Source organism: Gavialis gangeticus, unplaced genomic scaffold (genome assembly GCF_001723915.1).
Source record: "Gavialis gangeticus isolate Ggan-Ray unplaced genomic scaffold, GavGan_comp1, whole genome shotgun sequence".
In the NCBI taxonomy this organism is placed as follows: domain Eukaryota; kingdom Metazoa; phylum Chordata; order Crocodylia; family Gavialidae; genus Gavialis; species Gavialis gangeticus.
Window position 1 is genome coordinate 192,322,961 of NW_017729032.1, and position 24,006 is coordinate 192,346,966.

At 40.5% G+C, this 24,006-nt stretch overlaps 1 protein-coding gene across 3 annotated transcripts in view; it reads left to right on the forward strand.

Annotated features, from left to right (window-relative positions):
• IL1RAPL1 (interleukin 1 receptor accessory protein like 1) overlaps positions 1-24,006 on the forward strand; it is a 1,649,761-nt gene that overhangs the window by 1,588,576 nt on the left and 37,179 nt on the right. For 2 of the 3 annotated variants that reach the window (XM_019524638.1, XM_019524640.1), the window contains one exon: positions 12,828-12,971. The exons of the other annotated variant lie outside the window; for it this stretch is intronic. In XM_019524638.1, the coding sequence (XP_019380183.1) occupies positions 12,828-12,971 (144 nt within the window). The remainder of the gene's footprint in view (positions 1-12,827; positions 12,972-24,006) is intronic. 3 annotated transcript variants of the gene reach the window in all.

The window sequence follows — 24,006 nt, forward strand, 5'->3', positions numbered from 1 at the left end:
CAGCCAGCCCCTGCCAAGAAGAGCCCTGCACAGTGCCGGCTGCAACCCACCCCACACAGATCCAGGAGGCACAACCCTCCCCCCCTGCACATCCTCCCAGCATGCAAGCAGTGGCGGGAGCCACCCCCCTCCTCGAGCTGCACCTGTGTCCAGTGCCCCCACCCTCCTGGCCAGCATCTGCTCCTGGCCCCTCCCTCCCTCACAGCAGGGGCAGTGATCTGCCCCCCACATCCCTATCTTCCTCCCTCTCCTTCCAACTTACCAGCTGGAGGCAGTTCTCCATGCTGCCGTCTCTGCTCCATGCTGTGCTGAGGCTGCATGCAGCACGGGCATTTATTGGCCAAATTATCAGCCACATTGGGTCAATATCCAATACAGCAAATTTTCTGTATATTGGTACCGATTCAATATCAGACCAATGTATTGGTACACCTCTACCAGAAGCCAGTGTTCCATTTAGTCAATCTTGGTCCCATCAGGAGTTTATCTGCAAAAGATGAAGTTTCTATAGATATTATGAGTCAGTACAGGCAATCAAAAAGCCTGAGGCTGAACTGATTCAATCTTTGCAGTTTAATCTAAGCTGCATAGATTGAACCAATAAGCAAGTGAACAGACTTTTACTTTAGATTCTGTAAATACAGCCATATGCCTGTAGTGGCCAGGCCAGAAGCCAAAGGTGGGGGGGGAGGGGGGCAGTGCTAGAGCACATCTCCCTGTTCAGCTGGAACAGACAGCTTCAGCCAATGCTAGTCTGCCCAGCCTGAGAGGGAGGCTTGCGGGGGAGGTGCAAAGCATCCTGGGATGCTGGGGGACTATAAGTTACTTGAATCTGGAGGGGATCTGGGACAGAAGTTCAATAAACTGATTTAACCTAAACCAGTTCAGTCTGCTACAACATCCATCCAACTTTATCTTAAACCGGTTTCAGGCTTTTTGAAAGAAATTTTTGTGCACTAAGCTTCTGTTGTGTTATAGATTTTAACTGGTTTCTGATCACTTATACTGGTTTATGTATAATTTCTGTCCCTAGCCTGTGGGAAGTGAAAAAGCTATCAAAAGGTGCACAGGCTTACATTTTTATAGGGTGAGGAATGAGAGTTGCCAGCTATCAGTAAATTTTACTGACTTTCAGTATAAAATCAAAATAAAAATGGCTGTCAGTAAAGTCCATAAAAAAACTTTAGCTGTCAGGAAAAAAGAAATTAAGCAGCTACTGCTTAATTAAAGCTCCACCAGATAGAACATAGCAGCACCACCTGGTATCCTCATAGTAGTTCAGCACCCTTCAGGGAGCACTTTTTCAGGCATGTGCTAGTGCTGCTCTATTCCAGGCTGCCTGTAATACTGCTGGGTAGACTTTTGGGGGGTCTGTGCTGGAATGGGTGAAGGCTTGGGTATAAACTGGGGGAAATCCTGATTTGGGGTGCAGCTGGGGACATCAGGGTGTGGGTGTGAGTAGGAAGCCTCTGAAAGGTGTGGGGGGGCACTGTATAAAACCATAAAACCATCACTGCAGTCAAGTAGGTTTGCCAACCCAAGACACTTCTTTTTAAACTGGCAACCAAACTTGCTTACTATGGTTAATGTTAAACCCCTAAATTTCAACCCAGCCCTTCTTACTAGGGCCTGGCAGCATGGCATGGCCTGGCAGAAGAGTTACATTTACATTATGTAAAACATAAGAAATATGTGTCAGTAAAAAGTTTGGTTGTCGGTAAAAAGCTTGCAGATTGCCAGTGAAAAAGGGTTTTCTTGGAGTTGGCAACCCTGATGATGATACTTCACTTGGAACCTGTCAGAGAAGATACATGGCTATCAGACCGATATGGCTATCAGAACTTGCATTAATAGTGTGACTGAAGTCTTTGGAAGCTGCAGTTGTACAGCACTGCTGAAAGTCAGACTAAAGGCAAAATGGAGGCCTTTGAACACCAAGATGAGAAAGTTTTATAACGGAAAAAAGATATCCTGGCCATACAGAAATGCCTTCAAACATCATCACAGAGTTGAATATAGATTTTCTTTCCTAGTTTGTTACCTAGTAGTTTTGTTCAGCAGGTGAGTAAAACGTCTGGCTCTTCTTTTCTTGCTCTGTCATTTGAAAGAACATGATACATATTTCTTATACGTATGTACTCTTTTCATTAAAACTTTTCATGTTTATTAAGGTATAACTTTTCCAAACTTCCATCTCACCCATCATTATAGGGTTGGGATGCTTACCCATTCTATATGCCATTAATATCAGAGAAGCCCTTAACATGTATCTTCACTTAGAAAAACAGAGACCATTTACATTCTATCTAAAGCCATAAAACAAGGATCACAAATATCTAGGATCACTGTAACTAGACTATAAACTGTATTGCAAATGCTTATGACTTTTTGTAAAAATCAGTGTTTATTTGTTTAGTTAGGCAGAGAGAGGTAGAAGTTTGACAGAGGAATTGTGAAAGGCAGTCACCCATGAATCTCTGCAGACTTTCACAAAATACTGTCAAAATAACGTGGGGGCTTCAGCGCACTTTGTTTCAGTCACTGAGACTTCAGGCCAGTTCTGCCATGACAAATGGTTCCTCAGTTCTGTTCCATGCCCTCAAATAATCTTTCTGTTCCAGGTCTCAGCTAACTGTATCTGGAGGTATTGTCCGTCACAAAACACATTGCCTGCTTGGCAGACTGGCTATAATTGTTTTCTGTGGTCTTGCTGTACGAGTGCAGACATTCATTGCATAGGTCAGGATCAAAGAGCACTCCCTCACTCACCAGTGTGTTCCCTAGCTGAACAGTTGAAGCTGCTTCAGGGCTGCTGCTTTTCTTCCCAAGAGGACTTCATTTGTATTCCATCCGTTCCTCAGTTGCCTATAATCCATTAATATTCTTTCTAGCAAATGATTTTCATTAGTTAGGTTAGGGCAGTAACTGATTGTGCTCTTGGCTATGGAAATCATCAACAACAAATTATTGAAGAAGTGCCAGAAAGCTCCGAGGAAGGCATTGACTATCACCTACCTCACTAGAGGAGAAAGGCTGTCTCACTGCACAGCCAGATCACAAAAAACAATTAACAGGTAAGAATTATTTATTGCTTTTTTCATGGCATTTTTGTTGAAAGTCGTCAGTGTTTTCAACCAAGTCACTGAACTTAAGTCTCAGCTGGTGTATAGATGATTGCCCACTCTTCATTTCAATACCAAAAAATACCTAGGACCAATAACATATGTTGATGAAATACAGGTAGGCTTATTTCAAAACCTGTTTGTCCTCTCTGGACTCATGTCTGACTCCAAACATTTCCTCAGTCTTTTATTTTATTGTATTTTTTCACCCATCTCTCTATACTGGTATCAGAATTCCTTTCGTGATAAACATGTCATTATGCTAAGAATTAAGTACTGAAGCATTAATTCTGGAACTGGTGACAAAGTCTTAACTGGAATATCAGTAGCATGACATGTGTAGATCTTTTTTGTGAGGTAAGGAGCTTGACTAAGCTAAATTACTGCTCTCATAAGCATTTCCAGTCATTAGAACCTGATTATGGTCTGTATTCTATAGAGTGAGACTGAGTGATGGCTAAGACAAGAGTGAGACAAGAAACGAACTGCAGTTCCCTTTGCTGCAACATCCCGTAATTCTAAAAGACTTTCAAGATTTTTGATGGGAGCTCATCATATGAGATATGTTACTAACAGGTTTTGCACTATGATTTCTGTTAATTGATCCTAATTACTTCAGCAATTAGGCAAAAATGTAAGTCCCAATAGAAACAAAACTCCATTATCATAAAAATCTGAACTACCATGGCTGTTAATGTATTTACAATTGTATATCTTCTATTATACAAAACATTTTGTTTATCTACTAGCTAAGCTTCTCCAGGTTCCTGTCTGTCAGGGCATTAGAAAGAGATTCATTCCTTTGCTGAACTGGAAAGTGATTATAGAAAATATTTTCCCTGGCAACCATTTAAGAAAGTTCTGGGTGTTCTGTTTTCATTGAACAATTCAAAGTGGAATACATGCAAGAGGTAGGTATTTTTCTGGTGGTATCTCTTACTAGACCATAATGGCTATGCTGTTATACCCAGGCCATTGTTCTATGTTACTTAATCACAACTGTGTCTGCCTTTTTCTCAGATCTTGTGCCTGAAAACTTGTCTAATATTTTCTTGACCTATACTATTGGTCTAATACAGGATATTACCAGAAAAATCCTTGCCTTTTGCATATTTCCTAGACCATCATGATTACAGTAATACTCCAACTGTACTACAAATGGGATAGTCATGTCAGAGGCTGATGGCATATGGTCATACGTAAATATGAGTGGTCATACGTAAATATGAGACTCTATCTTGTTCCCATCCCAGGGTCCAAAGATAACATACCACTGTTATATGTAGTCTCAGGTAAAATCAGTGGTATGTTTTGAGAACAGGATGTAGCCTAAGACATTCTGTGTAATTTCTTCATAAGTCAGTGAGGTGGTTTTTATTTCTCTTCCCTGAAAGCTGTGGTATGGCATCTCAATGGGAAAGCTAACTGAGAGTATTAAGTTTGCTCCTGAATTAAAGTATTGGTTTCCTTCAAGCTGGGATGTGAATTAGATTTCTCTTTTAAACATTTTTATAGACCCCATTCTAATGTTCCATTTTTGTACAACACCCACTTGCTCTCAAATCTAAACTTTACAGGAGAGAAGGGAAATATTTTTTAAATAAAAGATCACACATTGTCCTTATAGGCTATGCAGAACTAAATTATTCCTTAATGTCATCTTCAGAAACAAATGAAAACAGAGATATACACAGTCTTACATTATTGGTATTCTATTTTCCTCCACAGTTTAATACCTCTCAGTGATTCTTATACCTGTTTCTTTTAGAGGTACTAAAAGAAGTAATTGTGTAGGATTCCTGATTTCCTTACTGGACTGAGCAACCAGAAATACTCCTAATCAGCAATGTGTTATGTTATACATAGCATCTAAAGAAGTGAGCTCTTGCTTACAAAAGCTTACACACTTCTGATTCACTTAGTCTATAAGGTGCATCTCTACCTTATCTTTTGCCTGACCTCAGGTTAACAGGGGTAACTACCTCTCTGTCGTACATCAGGTATTTATTTGGGGGGAATTAGGTAGATATTAATACAGTCATCTTGAGGCATTTTTTAAATTAATTTTAAACATTAAACTCTCTTTAAAATGTAATGTTCTATATTTAAATTAGGGCTGTCAAACAATTAACAATTTGATCATGATTAGTTGCACAATTAAACAAATTAGTCAGTATTAATCGTGATTTGCTTTGATTAATTAAAGAACACTTTGAACACCCCAAGCACCTACTTTGAATGCCTTCAAGAGACATCTGGATGTTTATCTTGCTGGGATCCTATGATCCCTGCTGACTTCCTGCCCCTGGGGCAGGGGGCTGGACTCTATGATCTTCCAAGGTCCCTTCCAGCCCTAATATCTATGAAATCTATGAAATTTTAATCTCACAGCTAAAAACTCAAGATTATGCACAGAAAAATGCAAAGTTATGCAAAATAATGCAGGTACTTTGTATGGTTGGGAGTGGGTGTGGGGTGTGTATATGTGGGGGGAATTTGTGAAGGTGTGGGAAGTGCAAATTTGTGTGTGGGGTTTGGAGCTCAGGGAGTGGTATTCCCATGTACCCTGGAAGGATGTGGGATACTGTGAGTCAGGGGTGAAGGGTAGCAGCAGGGTTGGGGGGGCTGTGGCTTGGGAGAGAGGGATATAGAGACAGACACATACATACCACCCAGCAGGTAAGTCTACAGAGGGGGAGGGGCATGGGGGAAGGAAGAGATGGGGGGGTAGATCAAGGCCCCCACAGTGTGGGAGGGAATGGGGCAGAGGCAGGGGGAGGGGCTAGGGTAAATGGGCCCCGGGGCTGGGGTGGGTCATAGGACAGAGCCACAACTTGTCCAGGGGCATAGAGGAAAGTCACTTCTGCTGTTGTACACAGCCTCATGGGGGGCATGTGCCCCCTGGATTTGTGTACGGGCAGAGTCAGGATGCTGCTGTGGGCTGGGATCTGTGTCCTGCTGCCGCTGAGCTGCTCCACCAGGCAGGCACAGCCAGCGCGCAGCTTCCAGGGCAATGGCAGCAGGGTGCAGAGCCACAGGCCTCAATGGCAGCCTGCCTCTACCCCACACACAAATCCAGGGGGCAGCCTGGGGGCAGCAGTGATGGCAGCAGAGTGGAGCTCGGGCACAGGCTCCAAAACCATGTGCACAATTAACACATTTAAAAAATGAACACAAACAACAATTAAATCATTAATCATGATTGACAGCCCTAATTTAAATATAGTGAATTTTACTGTATTATAGCATTTGCCTTTGTTTTCTATATCTTACATGGGTTAACTTTCTGTCGGAAGTAGTCAGCATAATTTTTCTGCTGGGAACAGGTATTCAATTCTGAAAATAAATAAAAATATCATCTTTCAGGATGTTTTTGTTGTTGTTTAATATTTATATTTTAATAACACCCAGAGACTGAGGAGGACTTGGCTCTAATATGCTGAGCACTGTAAATCTACATAAACAACTCTCATAGAGTTGAAATATGTACATTCCTAAACTTGATTATTTGTTTCATAAATAAATAAGAGATATATACATAGAAGAGAAGTATTGTGGATGGTTCTAAAGTATGAAAGAAGATAATGTTGGCTTCTGCCAACAGTAATGAACAGAAAAGGAGCCACTTGGTTGCAAAAAAAAATTGTTATCAAAGCTGTAACTAAGATCAGTAACCTTCAGGATATATGTTAGTGTTTTTTGTGTCAGAAGAAATCATCACCTCCTTTGCTTATGACTCCGTACACAAGCTAATAAGCACATCAGATTCTACTATAATTGAGTACAGAATCATGCTATGATGCTCACTTATGGTTGTCCACCACTAACTGTATCCAGTTGTCTTAATTAAGAGTAGATTTTATTTATCACATTTCAACAGGAAGAATTGTCCCTGTCTCCCCTAAACTAACCCCTGCCTGATTTTCAGTGACAGTGTCTGTCACATGACCCAAAGAAGCTGCTAGACAGTCTGTTAGCCACTCTTCTCCTTATGTCAGCCAGCTGTCAGCCAGTCCTCTCCCTACTTTCTAAATAATATTTATTATCCACTGTGACAGTGTACCTTTCATGCCTGCCACTTTAAGGGCAAAAAACAGGTAGCAGCCGGGTGCCTGATTAGGGCAGCCATTTTGGCCCAGTGATATAAGCTCGGCTGCAGTTTACTGCAGGAAGGAACGAGGTAACGTCAGGCTGAGAGGCTGCTCTGGAGGTAAGGGCAGGGGCTGTGGGGTGGAGGTGACTCCTGTGTCCTGGGTAAGACATAAAACTGCACCCTGCTGGGGAAGGGTGGTCTGGTGGGGCTCATAGTGGCGTGGGAGCACCCAGGAAATGCCAGGCCATTACCTCCCCAGTGAAAGGTGGGTCAGAGCACCTTATAACCCCAGCCACACATCACATGGTGCTGTTCTAATGAACAGGGGGAACCCAGGCCCGTTAAGGAGCCCTGAGGCAGAGCTCAGGCTGGAGGAGGGATCTAGGGCTGGGCCCAGGTGGCAGAGTAAAGCCTGGGAGTGCAAGTGGACCCTGAGTGAGAGGGGTGATGATTAGAATGGCCCTGTGAGTGTGGGTGACTGAGGAGGCATAGTGGCACAGCAAGGGGCCAGGAGTGAAATAGGCCTATAGTAGTTGAATCACTCAGTCAACGCTCAGGTAAGGGTAGCGGGAGACACCTGACAGATTGCACTGGGGCTGACCAAGGTGAGGAGAGCTAAGCCCAAAGCTGGGTGAGGCCAGACGGGATGAGTGTGGTCCTGAGAGTGGGCAGTATGAAACAGGCTGGGTGAGAGCCAGTGGAGTAAGTGGGACCCCAGTGAGAGAGGGGTGGCATGTGAGTGGCCCTCTGGGGCTGCAGAGAAGAGCTACAACTGTGTGCCCAGTTCTGGTTGTAGGCCAGGGAAGTAACACACAGAGTAACATCTGCGAGGCATGGAACCCATGGAGGGGAGGTCAGAGGAAGTATTAGGCCCTTGTCAGCAGGGTGGGTAGTGGGTAGCCTCCTACCTTAGTAACAACTCACATATTTTTCTATCAAGGCATGGCAGGGGGTGAAACAGGTGGTTACCCCAGGAGCAGGGCAGCTGGTGGAGACCTGACGAGGAGGCCACTCTGTTACATCCACCTAGAACCCCATTGTTTGACAAATTATTCTTTCCGTCAACAATCAAAGCCCTTTTTGTCTAACTCATTTTGTTCCAGAACACAATGGATATAAATTTTAGTCAATATTTCTTCAAAAATTACCCTTTGGATAATACCCATTGGTTACCCTTTGGTAATACCCATTACAATTACATTTCATTTAATAGACCAAGTCTGTCTATCTAGACAAAATTAGTGAGCTGATTGCCCAAGATAAGCAGAATAATTTCAATAAAAATAGGTTAGGCTCCAGTACTACCATGATTTGTGTTTGTGGTTGATTTGAGCATCTGTGAGTAGTCCCAGTGACTTCAAGGGGATTATTTACAGTTCATGAAGTTAAGCAATCTGCTTAAGTCATTGTAAGATTGGATCCTGTGATACTACTGTAATTGGATTTTGGAAAAGGCTCTGAAATTGAATATATGACTATAAATCCTATATCCTCATACAATTATCAATCACAAAAAGACGATTTGAAGCATCTTTTTTACTTAACAGATCAACTAAAGATGGACTAACGAAAAGAAAAAAATTAATTTTAAACCATCACAGAACATTAAATATAAAGTCTCCAAAACATGCCAAATAAGTCATAGGTATGAAGCCCTGAGTGTACATTTTTCTTTTATTTACTTCTCTGTACACTCCAGTTAATGATAAGTAAATTACCTATGTGACACTGAGGGAAGAGATTTATCAAAAATTAAAGCCAGGTGCAGATCAAAGATGGATCCCAGAAGTGCACCTGATAATTATGGTAGGATTAGTATAAAATGAATGCATTTATTACCAGCCATATCATTCAGTATGTTTAGAGAGGGCATATACTTTATTTTAATTAGCTGTTCCTTTCACTGGGTTGCTTGGCCAAACCATCCTGCTAAGAAAAAAAAATGTAGCTATTGGTCAAAATGCTTGTAGCAAATCTTGTTTTAAATTGAAGCAATTTATTCAGAAACCAATCTACTACCGCAGCAGTAATCAATGCATTTTCCCTTAGAGTAGACCTGTTCTTGTGCTACTGAAGGACTATTGTTAATTGCCTGTAACTAAATGATTGCTGTGCTCTTGAACATAGCTCTTTGGCACTTGTTCATTTGTTGTGTTTAACAGAATGCCAGTTCCCTTAAGGTTCTGCCTGGTAATTTTTCTTTACTGTTTTCACTATTAAGTCTCAGTCCCTTAAAGGAAGGTGACATAATTTTAACTACCTAACACAAAAGCTAAACAGATTTTAAAAGGTTTGCACTTTTTGTTTCTCTCTTCTGATGCAGAATTGTGCTGAAACGGAGTCTTTTTTAAATGTTGCCACTCCAGGATACTGAAAAAATCAGATCAGGCTTCAAAGAGAGTAGAATACAAGCTGCAAAAACAGGTCTCAAACATTTTTACATGAGAGAAAATACTGAGAGTCTTATCAGTGTGAAGCTAGCTATGCCTTGCTAGTCTTACTATATTTAGGTAAAAGTGGTCCCTACCTCCTCCTCCTCCTCATACTCAACTCTCATATATAGCTTTTCATCAGTATGGCTAAAAGCATGAGGTCAGAAATGTGATTCCCATTTTACAGATGAGTAAAATGGGGAAGAATGAGAAATGGACCTGCCCAGATTCACACAACAGGACAGCCCTTCCACCAGGCCTACAACCTTTCTTTCTACAGTCCAAGTCTGGCACACACTGACCACTAATCTCTCTAAGGCCCAATACATGCTTGTCAGTTTGGAGCAGCAGTCTGGCTACATATGATGAAATGTAGCCCACAAACTGTCTGCTTAGAAACCAACATACAATTCAGTATGTTCAAGAATGATCCTGGTGCTGGGTGGATTTGGCAGCAGTGGATATAAAAACAATTTGTCAGTCTGTTAGGGGCACTCAGAGAATGTACAGACATTCACCACACCCTATATCAGAGGTGGCATCTGTAGATGTTTGCCAGAAGCCATGCCAGGAACCTGGTGCAAGTAAGTCTAGGTGCGGGGAGGGACAGGTGTGGTCAGGAGGGGCTAGAGGGTACATGGGGGTGGTTGGTGGGTACAAGGGGGTGAGGGTGTTGTTGGGAGCAGTGGGAATGGCGGTTCTATAGCAGGGTTATGGGTCCATGGTAGGGGGGTTGTCTGCCTGGGGGTGGAAAAGTCAGGTGGCTAAAAATAGCCCAGGCAGGGTGGTAGGGAGGGGGTTGAAAGAACATAGCCCTGGGGCTGGGGTGAGCAGCTGGGCTTCCCCAGCCCCGAGGCCATGCTCCAAATACGTGCAGACATTCACTAGATCAGGCTATCCCATTCCCAGTCTAACTTAGGTCATCTCCTCAGGTGCACAGATCAGCATTTAGATCAACCTAACCCTAGTTAGGTTGATCTAAATGTAGCATCTGCATGTACCCTTAACAATCTTATGAATTTTGCAATTTCATTCAGCTGGCATAATGACTGTGGGATAATCTGAATTCAGATTAAATGTATTAAAAGAAAAAAAAATACATGCCCTAGAAACCTTTAGAATTCTAATAGTGAAAGCTGCTCCAAAATGTACTTTAAAAGAGAACCGTTCTTAGCAAAAGTTCTAGTTGTGATGCAGTGTATTAGTGTGACTGCCTGCATGTTGAAAATTGAAAGAATGCTACCTGCAGGGCTTTTTTCCCCATCTAATCTCCCAATCATTAATTTCAGAGAACTTTTTGTTTTCCATTTGTAAAGTTTTTCCTTGCCTTTAATACATTATAACAGTAGGCACGTAAGTGGTATGTTTTGTACTTAGCAACCTAGCATATTAAATCCCTCTTTTCTCGTTCCCGCTGAACAGCTGCATCTCATATGATACAAAATGATAAAAAGAGTATAGTAAACCAGTACAGTGTAATTACCATTTCCATTTATTTTCTAAAATATTGTGTTACGAGGTCTACGCAAACTGTTTTTCTACTTTATTTAAATAAACCTCCTCCCTAAAGAACGGTGAAGTACTGAGAGTGTGAATAGACAGTGCTCGTCTTAAAATGTATAACACAAAGGAGTTTGCACCACAGTTTTGAAGAGAATGACATGGAATATAAACGCCTTTCTTATTTCATTTGATTACATTTTTAGTGTCTTCTGGAGAGTAATGAAACCTTTTTCAGTTGGATGCTTCCACAGAATAAGAATGTACACATTTCTGTCCAATAGTCAAAATAAATTAAATAGCCTTCTTTCTCTAATGTTTTATTTCTTTAATTGAATTGTAATGTTATATTTTATATAAAAGTGACCAAAAGGGTAACTTGTGTAACAGCAGGCATACATTATTTAACTCCAATACAGGCCACTCAGCTGCAAGCAAATATTATGAAAGTAAGTGGTACTCTATATTCTCTTCCCATTAGACTTCTTAGCAGTCACAGTGCGTTTCTTCAATTTCCAAGTTCAGCCAATTCCTAGTCTTTCTTCAATATTGAGTGAAAGAGACCTTACAAATGAATGGCTTTTCTTGCAGTATAGCAAGGTATCCTTCCTCTCTAAATTTTAATAAAGTAAACAACCAAAAACCTTTAGAGCTTTGCACTGTTCTTTTTTAAATGTATCTTTTGTTTTTGCATTTACAATTCTGATTTGAATATTAGTTGAGTAGCTATATAATTGACTAAATAAACTTAATTATGTTTTTTGGAACATGAACTTGTTATACAGAAATAACAGAAAAAAATAATTACTTATCACTTATTTTTATCTTCTGATAAAATGATTGTCTAATTTTTATCATGGAAGGAATTGCTGTTGTCAGACAGACAGATATGGCTATATTAGATTAGATTCCCCATCCTCTGGAACAGAGCTATGTAACAATGATCTTAATCTATCACAGGAATCTCCAGTGGTATGATGTAACAAAAGGAAGCATCCTCCTCTGAATCTGAATGTCAAAACTGACAAAGTGGGATGATTTCCAACATTTAAACATAAGCCAACTCTGTTTAGGGAGAAAGGAGAGGATAAAGATGAACTGCAGATCATATTGGAACTACATCAAACATACTAACACATAACTGAGGTTTGAGGGGCTAGGGTTCATAGGCTGATTTTTTTTTTATTTGTATTTTGAAAAAAAAAGAAAAATCATTCTTCGGTGTCATCCCATGACAGACAAAAACCGCAACAAAAATCTTAGCTGTATCTTATCTTTGGTGTATAGTATGTGAGACAGGATGTATCTTCGAAAAAGAAGTGCAGTTATCTCTATAACCACTATATGAATAGTGTGTCAAAATGTATCTTTGTAAAACACAGTTAAACTTGTGTGTATGTATTTTCAACCTAGCACAGAACATTCAACACAAAGAGTTTGCTTACTTTTCATATAAGTAATTACATTTTTATACAAGGGGAGATGTAAAGTTCTCATATATAATAAATATGGAAACAAGCTGGCATTATCTGGATACTTTTCCAAGGTTCCTATAAATAATCCAAAACTAAATGAAAAAAAAATCTAGCATTGTTACTGTTATATATAAGCTGAAAAGCATTTTGGTGTTGACTTCCTTCAGTTCTGAATGTGGTTGTTACATTTTATAATTCTTTGCAGAGCTGATGTATACAGTTGAGCTTGCTGGTGGGCTTGGTGCTATTCTGCTGCTGCTTGTTTGTTTAGTGACTATCTACAAGTGTTACAAGATTGAGATTATGCTCTTCTACAGGAATCATTTTGGAGCTGAAGAACTAGATGGAGGTAAGTATATACTCTCTAAATATGCCTGTCTTTTGGTTTCAAAGGCCGGGTTTTATTGTGCAGTAAGAAATGTTAAAGGGGAAGCACTAGCACTGACTTCTTTCTCACTGCATTAAGTAGTGGATTGAATATGCATCCCTTAGGTGGAAGCAATAATTATTTGGTTGATGCTGTTGCTACTTTCCAGATTTCCAAGGGACACCTATATTTTTAAGATTCTTACTCCCATCACCAAATGTAAATTACTAATCTTGATGCATTAAAGGTGTTCATTTTCTGTCAGTACTGAAAGCTAACTTCACTTTCCCATAAGCAATGGAATGTCTTCTCTAATTGTATTCCCCAAATGTGTTAGAGGTTGAAGTGAATCTCAATTTGCTGCTTGTTTAAATTGATCAGTTTCAATAAACTGTACTGAGTGTTTTGGAATTTACCCAGCAGTCTATTCTCTTGAGTTTATGTACTTAACCATTTAGAGAGTGGTTAATGTTGATTAAACTTGTCCTGCAGATGTAGCAATTCAAGGACACCAGTTTAAACACAATTCATTTGCAATATTCAATTTACAAACTGTTTTACCTTTAAAGAATTTTTTCCATTTGTTTGCAATCCCACCAGCCAGTCACAATTGAAAAGAAAACTATTTTGAACTTTAGGTCTCCAGTAATTTTGCAGGGTGCCTTGGGTTAGCATTCTTGCTGTTTCATATGGCTACTACGTGGTTGATACCTCCTTATTTTCTGAAATGCTGTTTAAAGAAGGCAACACGTTGCAGTGAAAGGCAGCAGTTCCAAGCAGAAACTATCCTGTTGTGTTTTATGATATACCTATGCAGGTTGGGGGATGTTAGGGAAGTCTATCATAAAGGAGAATGAATGGAAACAGTAATATTTAAGGATGGAGAATGAGTCCTCCATCTTTGCACAAAAATTCCCAGGAACTGACCCACTTCTGTCTCTAAGTTAAAAATATAAAAAGGGCTAAAAAAAGAAAACAAGCCCCACAGTAACAACAAAGTCAGATTTGAATATCTTACCTATTCTACCCATACGTGTTCACAAAACTGTTTCAGTATTCTGTACCTTCTATTGATAGATCACCAAGTGATATACAAGTTTAGGATACTGAATCATAAAACAACCCAGTGTGGAAGATTAATATAACTAAGTTTAGTCTAAAGATGAGGAAACTAAAATATACTCAGACTTACCCAGATTTTACAAAGAACTCTGTTTTTCCAGGTAGATCAATTCTCTCCTCCACCCCATAAAATGGTCTTTACATGAATGTGCCATGTGTGCTTATTTGATAATACAATTACACTATACCGAAATAGTTAAGATATATAAATAGCAATCACTTAATGTTTTCTCTTCTAGATAGTTTTATTATTGCCATAGAGTCATTAGAAAACTGATATTAGGGAACAATACACATGGTATTTATTTAAAGTCACTGGTCTATGGAGTGAAATTTTAAATTACCATTTGAAAACGGTAACTAAAGGGGAAAAAAATAAACACAGAAAAGCAAAAAGAAGAAAAATCTCTCTTACTAAGAACTCAGGCTTTTGTACAGAGAAAATAAATGCTTGTCTTTTTAAAGTTAAACTTCAGAGTAAAGCAAATTTTGCCTCTACGGCACATAGAGAAGAGGTCCTTTTAACAATCAGTATAAACAGCTGCAAATTTCATGTGCTAAGCTGCAGTAATATGCAAAATGAAATATTACTTTTTGACTCCGAGCAGAATATAATGTACTTCACTTTATCCAATATATCAAATGGAATACTAAAAACCTATCGTACTGATAGAGTTGCTGCAGCTGGACTTTCAATATTAAGTGTCTGTTTCTCTTAAGTTCTTAAAATTATTACATATGCAAGAAGACACAGAGGAAATGTTTTACAGATGAACAGCTCACAGTTTGTGTTAAAATAAATTGTAGTAGTAAGCTTATGTCCTTTCTAGTTTTTATTACAGTTGGGCCTTCTGCCTCACTGTAACCTACAGAGGTTCTGCACTGAAGACTGAATCTCAATATTCTACTATAACCCAACCTCCTGAGGGGTAGCAGCAATATGCCCATGGGTTATCCATAATTTATGTCCTATTCTGTCACATTGCAGCAAAATATTTGGATAAGCAAATATTAAATATTCACAGCCTCTTTCTGTATAGTATATCATACCCATAGAGGATTCTAAGCATTTGAAGACTTAGGTCCAATTAAGTTCTTAGCGAAAAAATCCTTGAAAATACAATATTCATTCTTATTTCTGATCAGAGATATCAAATCTCATCTCAACTGTTCTTCACTTGCCATGTGCATGTTTCTCAGGATAACATTCTTATTTGTGTGCAGAGCATGGCATTTGAAAGTAAAACTTTCTTTAACACATAGAGAGAATGTAATCTGAACTGATTAAATACTATAAAGATACTGCAAATAAACATGTTCCTTCATAGCTGCTGCTTCGTTCTTTGTTCAACTTCAGATCTTCCCATGTACTCTGTCCAAGTGACAAAAACCTTCTTTCAGTTGCTTGACTCTTTCTAAGAAATACTCTTGGTCAATCTCTCCCTTATCTTTTGCCATTTAAAAATAAAACAGACGCTAAATCCAGTCCACTCAACTGGAGTTGCATCTCTACCCCCCCATACACAGAAAATAACTCAGTGCAGATTCTGAGAATCTGCAGTTTCTGGCTGCTATGCCACTGGAAATCATACAGCTTCATAAGATTATGGGGGGAAGCTAACAGTGCAGGAAAAATTATGAGATTGTGAGCCAACAATTCCTGAATTCAAATCCTGTTCTGTTATGGACTCTGTGACCTAGGCAAGTCAGTTTCCCTTCTGTATCAAATTTCCTATATCTCACATATAGGTGATATTTCTTGGTCATTGGGAAAGTAAATGAATGGTCTATAACACTTTGAAAACATAGATCAGGATTTTCCACAATTGAGTTTCATCGGGAGCTTTTGGGCACAGAGAGTTTTGAAAAACTAGCTACTTGTTTAGGTGCCCAACTACAGATTTAAGAATCTGAGTATTTTGTTAAACACCGTGTCTACAAAATGTTAGTTATATGTTGACTTTAGTTATTATTAGAATGTACTGCTAGCAAATCCACCTTGACAACATATGACCTTCTTTATGTCACTATATATCTAACTCCAGTGAGAGAGATTTTAGACCAGATCCCATCCCTTTCTGAATCCATAATAACAGTTTATTTTTTTACACAATGGCTTTACTGTTTATATTTTCCAAGGACTAGGTTAAGAACAAAATGATCACCTGTGCTATTCCTCCCACTAGTAAAATTATTCAGTCAACATAAGTAATCCAATCAGAAAAAAATGTAAAGTGATCATGAAAATTTGCTGCTAGATGATCAATTAACTAACTTCTTTCCACCTTCTTCTCTTAGTGCATATGATAGTCTTACAAGAAAATTATAGGAAGACTATATGATACGTACAGATGTAATTAAAAAAAGGGGATGTAATTCTGGCCTCACAGAAATTAATGGGAATGTTTGGAAGTATTTTATCCAGGAGAATTTTCTCCTGGGCAACGGTGTCACTTTTATGAAATGCTGTGAATAGTGATATTATTCAAGATCTGCCAGGTTCAGATGCATTAAATAGTGATATGCTTATTCAAATAGTTAAAGATATGTTTGTTATGTATATGCTTACATAACAAACTCAAGCTCCGGTAATTCCAGTATCAGATTTTAGGGTGTCTGGTTTTTAGGCTTTGTGTTTCCCCAGCTGTGAAAACATTTTGCAGATTTCAGAAACTTTTCAAGTTCTCAGAAAGTTTTCAAATTCTCAATCTTCACTGTTCCTTCAGGAGCAAAATTGAGCAAATAATATGTCGTGGGCAACATCAACACTTTGCTCTCCTTCTCAACTTCAGCTTTAACTGTTTACTTCCCTGTGGCTGCATGGAACATCAGAGGGTCCCACAGGTAATGTTGCCTGTAAGCTATGAGATGGGAGCCACTGACTAAGAGTAGCCACTTCGATGAACAAAAGCAGTGCTCCCACCTAAAGGAGTTAAGAAACACACTGAACAGTGAAGTAAAAAGCAACCATGAGGGGCTTGATTTAAATAAACCAAAGAAAGCTGAAGGTAAAAATAATTATAAAAATGGTGATTAAGCAAATGCAATGGAAATAGATTTATATACAAATATCCTGTCCACCAGCCCTCCTTGCTATTCCCAGCACCTATTGCGGGATCGCTAATAAACTTCAATGTTCACTACAAATAACCTCTGTTTTAAGAGCACAGATTCTATACAGCATGCAAATTGAGGCTTAGGAAAATGCATGGCCTATAGTAGATTAAGGACGCTCACAAATGGTGGTAGGATTGAGATCCCTCAGGGATTACTTTGCATACGTCTGAGACTTTAGTTCCACTTTGAATAAATTCCTATCAGCTGTCACACAGCTAAGTCTTTGCACCTTGCTGGAACAGAAACCAGGGACTGCTAAAGGGAGTAGATCAGACCATCTTTTCTGTTGCCAGAGTGTGTCTCTTCTTTTGCGCTGCAGTCATACCGCTGATCTGTAGTTTTGTCTTATCTTCCAGAGTGTTTAACCCTGTTGCCATCCACAGCTTCCTAATTCAAGCCTTAAGGAATTTTTCTTAGCCTTGTAATCCCACCAACTCATCTTCCTCACTTGCAGAAACTGCTCTAGTTTTAATTGATTTTTGGAGGTCTGTGGTGGCTTTTCCTGCCTTTTCTTGATTATTTGTTGAATATCAACAGAATGCTTAGAATGTGACAATGGATTTTGGGCATCCATCAGTTCTCAAAATTAAAGGGCTTGACAAGGTAGTTTCTGTCTTTAGAGTTGTTGTTACAAGTGGTACCTTTTATGTAAATCGTCTCCCATCATCACATCACCCTTTTCAATACCCCTACAGGACAACACTGGCAGGCCTTGCAAATGCATCTCTGGGATTATCCATATAAGATTTATTAACTGTATTAAATGGGAGAAGGTAATGCATAGGTCCTAATAGCTTCCTTGGTTTAGTGACTAGAGATCACAAGCTGGAGGCCATAGCTGAAGTGCTTACCATGTGGTCTTGTCAGGTTCCAACGAATCTGCAAACTCTGCTAAACACCTTGTCACAAGGACATGAAAAAGGAAGGATTCAGTGACTTCTTTTCTACACTGTAAAGGAAAACTCCTCTGAGATTCTTTAGGTGCAGACAGAACAGCAGCTCCCTGTTGTAACTCATAGTATTTTGCAGGCAGTGCTATCAGTTGCAACGATGCCCCAGACCCTACAGAAGTTCGCTGTTGGGTCCCAGGGGTTGGGGAATACAGCTTCTGTTTAGAAATGCCGTGAGCCTGCAGCCACTCTCTGCTAGGAACACCACTTCCCCCCTCCTAGCTCCAGCTCAGTTTTCAGAATGGGAGGGGGGAAAAGGGAGTGGAGGGAGCTCATTCTAGAGGTTGGAGGGTGTGGTGAGTGGATTGGAGTCCTCTCATCTCAGGGAGACTCCAATCCACCTGCTTCACCCTTCAGCACTGGCTGAAAAAAAACCCCAAACCAAACTCCCTCCTGTCCCTTTCCCTCCCATTCTGACAACAGCACCAGGGCTGGCAGGTGGCATAGATGCAAATATCTGAAGCTGCTCCATTTTGGAGCATCTTCATCTGAACCCCTGACCTGGTGTGGGTTCCAGATTTTCACAGGATCGGACCCTTTTAAAGCACTCTACAGCCATGCACTTGTGTTAAATCACAGCTGTAGAGTGCTTTCAGAGGCCAGATCAGGCAAAAATTGTCACTTTTGTCTGCTCCCTTTCTATTGCAACAGGAGTTAGCTACCAGCAGCTTTTGATGCAACTCTTACACATGGCCAAGGCACCTTGCAAAGTAATTTTGTTAATAATTAAGCTGTATAGAAAAATATAGGTATAGAAAGTTTGCAATTGCCGCTGAAGTTAGTGACATGCTCTCAATTACAGAATCTCCCCTAGGGACCAATGGAAAAAGTCTGCATATGAGTTCTAACTGGTTTTTGGCATAGTGTGCCAATAAGAAATGTTACTCTATGAATATCAATTTAAAAGGCTATCAAATAAAATCAGCTTTAGAGAAATGTAGTGTTTATTTCTCTAAATCTTAATAGTTACGAAGATTAAGGTTCCTTCTCAGAATATTGTTTCATTTTAACTCATTTTTTTAGTTTATAGCAATCATTTGCATATTCAGTGTAATTCAAACAATATTCCAATTAATGTCTTAATTAAGTATGAGAAGTTCATGAGGGTTGAGTCCCTGAAATGTATTGATTCAATGAAAAATGACTCCTATTGTTTGTTTCTCCTTAATTAATGTTTTATAGCATCTACAGCATAACTATAAGAAAAAATCAAATAAAAACATGAACTTTATTATAATATGGATACATTTTATAACTGTAAGATAGATGTAGGCTACATAAGCTAGAAATAGAGGAGAAACAAAACAAAAGATAAACATTGCTATATTCAGAATTGTCTGTGAGTGAGCAGAACTTTTCATAAGGCAATAAAAATGTGGTTATGTCTTGCCAAGACATGATTTCTTCTGGGCCTTAGCCACATGTTCTGCAAATGTTTCTATGCTTTGGGCCCCTATCAAAGGCCAAGCCATAATTGACTACCTTTTCATGACCTCAAAATAGTTTCAGGACAGGAAAGTGTTGAATATACCAGTTGTCACAATTGTGTTTGGTGACCTTATTTACATAACATAACATAAAGGTAGAAAATATGCTATGCTGTTCCTTCCATACTTTTGTAACTTAAGGAACCTGGAGTCTGTTTCAAGACACAGGTCTCAGGTCCCTGAATATATTTAAGGCTGTATGTACTTAAGTATTTTTCTGAAACAGGGCCTTAAGAAGGATCCGCCACTTTGAGTTTTATTGATTCAGGAAGTCCATTTATTAGCAATTTGTGTATTTTGGCTCCTCCATTTCAGATGTTCCGTGGTTTTCTAACTTATTGCTTCCATATGCTGCTGCTTTTTATATCAGTGAATTTTGATATTTTCTGTGTTTCATGGTTATATACTTGTTTTTGTATTGGATTTGCAAGCATTTTGCAGCAGAGCAAATAGTTAAAATCACCATCATTTTAAGTTTCATAATCTTTTTGGAACTCTAAAGATATTAGATAAGCTTATGAAATTCCTTATCAATCAAGAACTACTTCTAAGACTAGTACTGTATCTAATTTTTTTATGTTACAAGTAGTCAATCTTCAAGAGTAGAATTTAATTTTACTGTTAATGAGAGCAACTGAGAAACATTTTAGATGCACTTTTAATTTCATTAAGAATATGAAATTAGAATAAAGCTAAGCAAAGATCTACCATTAAGAATAGATTACTCAGTTTAGTTTAGTTAATTAAATAATATTCTTTCTCATGTGTTTATCAATGACAAATTTCAGCTCTGCTAATAGAAAGTCAGCAAAATACAGATGATAAAAAGCTTTCACATGTATGCTTGAAATAATTATATTGGATTAATTTGTGCACCTTGTATTGATTTTTTTTTTTTTTACCTGATCTATCTGATCCCATTTCTAAACACAGATGCAGCGTTGATCATTATTTTTTTTAATGAATTCACATGAGATAGCAAAGAAACACTGATCAAATTTCATGTTGAAATTAAAATTTTAAAAAGGCTTAGCAAATTGATTGAAAGGTAACAAAAATTGACTAAACCAGTATTCATTAAGTAGCTATAGAAATGTATGCTGGAGTTTAGGAATAGGGAAAGTTCACTAGGCATTAGCAAGTTGACAGCAGGTTCAAATTCTGACCCCTGTTCAAATTCTGACCCCACTACAGAGGTAGGGACAATCTCAGAGATAGCTCTGTCAGGCCTTTGGTCAGTGCAGATATAGTTAGGGATCTTCTGGAAGGGCTGGACATTTTTAAATCTTCAGGTCCAGATGCCCTCCACTCAAGGGTGTTGAGGGAGCTGGCAGGGGTCATCGTGGAGCCCTTTGCCCAGCTGTATGAGCATTCGTGGTCATCTGGCCAGGTGCCGAAGGTTTGGAAACTAGCTAATATGGTCCCAATTTTTAAGAAAGGGAGGAAGGAGGACCCAAGTAACTATAGGCCCGTAAGCCTCACCTTAGTCCTCAGGAAGATCTTGGAGAAAATCATCAAGGAGCACATCTGTGGGGGGCCAGCAGGGGAGATCATGCTCAGGGGCAACCAGCATGGGTTCATCAAAGGCAGGTCCTGCCTGACCAACCTGGTTGCCTTTTATGACCAAGTAACTAAATCCTTGGATGATGGTGTTGCCATGGACGTAGTCTTTCTAGACTTTAAGAAAGCCTTTGATGCTGTTTCTCACCCCATTCTCATCAATAAATTAAGCAACTGTGGCATTGATGACTACACAGTTGGATGGGTAAAAAACTGGCTGATGGGGTGCACCCAGAATGTAGTGGTGGACAGGTTATACTCAACCTGGTGAGATGTGAGCAGTGGGGTCCCCCAGGGCCCACACTGTTTAACATCTTCATCAGTGACTTGGATGAGAGGGTTGAAAGCACATTGTCCAAGTTTGCTGATGACACAAAGATGTGGGGCAAGGTGGACACACTTGAAGGGAGAGAGAGGCTGCAAATAGATTTAGACAGACTACAGAAGTGGGCAGATGAGAATAGGATCGGGTTCAATGTAGATAAATGCAGGGTGCTACACGTTGGGAGAAGGAATCCACAGCATACAAACAGGCTGGGGAGTTCCCTTCTTGAAAGCACAGAGGCGGAAAGGGATCTTGGAGTCATTAGTGACTCCAAGATGAACATGAGCTGCCAATGCCAGACTGCAGCCAACAAGGCCAGCCATACCTTCTCATGCATCCAAAGATGCATCTCAAGCCGGCCCAGAGAGGTGATACTCTGCTTCTATGCAACATTGGTCAGGCTGCGATTGGAGTATTGCATCCAGTACTGGGCGCCACACTTCAAAAAGGAGGTGGCCAGCCTGGAGAGAGTTCAGAGGAGGGCCACCCGCTTGGTGAGAGGGCAGCAGGACAGGCCCTATGAGGAGAGACTGAGGGACCTGAACCTATTCAGCCTCGGCAAGAGGAGGCTGAGGGGGGACCTGGTGGCTGCCTACAAACTCATCAGGAGAGATCATCAGTGAATAAGAAGAACCCTATTCTCCCCAGCACCACCTGGGGTGACGAGGAACAATGGTAATAAGCTGATGGAGAATAGGTTTAGATTAGAGATCAGAAGGCAATATTTACAGTTAGGGTGGCCAGAATCTGGAACCAACTTCCTAGGGAAGTGGTCTCGCCCCTACCTTGGGCAAATTCAAAAAGAGGTTAGATGATCACCTGTCTGGGGTCTTGTGAACCCAGCATTCATTCCTGGCTGTGGCAGGGGTTCAGGCTAGATGATCTGATCAGGTCCCTCCTGACCCAGCTACTATGAAATGACAGAATTGTTTGAGACCTGCAGCCTAACTCCAAACGTTTTACTTCATAATGGCACTAGAAGTGGTGTAGACATCCCCCAAGGACCCCTTCCCCTCTCTGTTCCACTCAGCAACTGAACTAAGGGATCCTGATATGCCTAGTGCAGTGTTTGACTGGGCTTGAGGGAGAGGAGCAAGTTAGTAAAATAGAGACCAGGCAGGCATTGGAGGCAGGTGGAGAGATTTAAAGGGGATAGGGTAAGCAGAAGGGAGCTCATCAGGGCTTCCAGGTTCTAAGGCAGGTGCTGGTCTTGGGGAAAGCCCATCTACTCTTCCCCCTCCCCTCCACATGGCTAGTGATGCTGCTGCTATAAGGAACCAAAACACCTGCAGTGAAGCCAGAAGACAATGAGGTAAGCCAAGCAAAACCTAAGTCTGGTGGGAACTGAGGCACACTTTTGCTCCTCACCCACTCCACTCCACCTGGCCAGCACAGCGGCTGCCATAGCAAGCAAACTACTAGTACTGAAGTTAGCAAGGAACAGGGTGGGCAGTGCAGAGCTCTAAACTGAACTCTAGAGGCACATCCAGACAAGCACGCATGTGTGGCATCACAGACTGCACGTGGCACCGCAAACTGCACCTAGCTGTGCCACCGCAAACAGCACGTGCTTCACAGGCAGACATTCACTGTGCTAACTTGTAGCTCAGTAGGGTTTTTTTGACACCAGGAGATCCCAGTGTCAAAAAAACCCATGCCTGAACAAAGCAGGGTGGTGCACATGGTGACAGGTGTGTGCCTCCTGAAACCATATCCGGCTGACTGGAGCCATGTTCTGGCTGCTGGCCAGGCTCTATGTGCCTGGATTGCCACTGATGCAGCCCTGGGAAGATTCCAGGACTCCAGGTAAGGCTGCTGTGGTCAGCCCAGATGCAACTTGTTGAGCATCAGAGTGCACATGAACAGGTGTTCCCTGGAGACAAGTAGCAGTGGCACAACTATGTTCTGCTGCTATTTGTCCCCAGGGAAATACACATGTATGCTTATCTGGATGTGCCCTCAGTGTCCCAGACAGGTGCCATTCCTGGGAAAGTTCTCATCCCCTCTTACCTCCTCCTCTCCATGTGGCCAACAGTGCTGCTGCAGTGAGAGAGCAAACTGCACTCTGAAGCCAGTAGGGAATAGGTTAAACACCATGGCATCCTGAGCCATGATCTTCAGAGTGCAGCTCTTCCATGAGCATACATGAGCCTAGCCAGCTGGGCTCCACACCCCAACCTCCTGCAGCTACATGAAGAACAGTGACAGTGAAAGCCCTGGCTTGACTGTAAAGGCAACACTCCAAGGTGTCCCAGAACCATGTCCCTGTGCAGCCCTGTTCACTATACTCCTACAATGCTTGTTGCAATCGCACACCTTATAGATCTTACTAGGTCATGTTGTTTTTTTACGTACTTGAGGCTTGGATTTTTGTTATGTTGTTTATTGACCCAACTGTAGAGTTAGGAGAGCTGTTAGACAGTCTTTTGGGCATTAAACACATTCCTCAAGACACC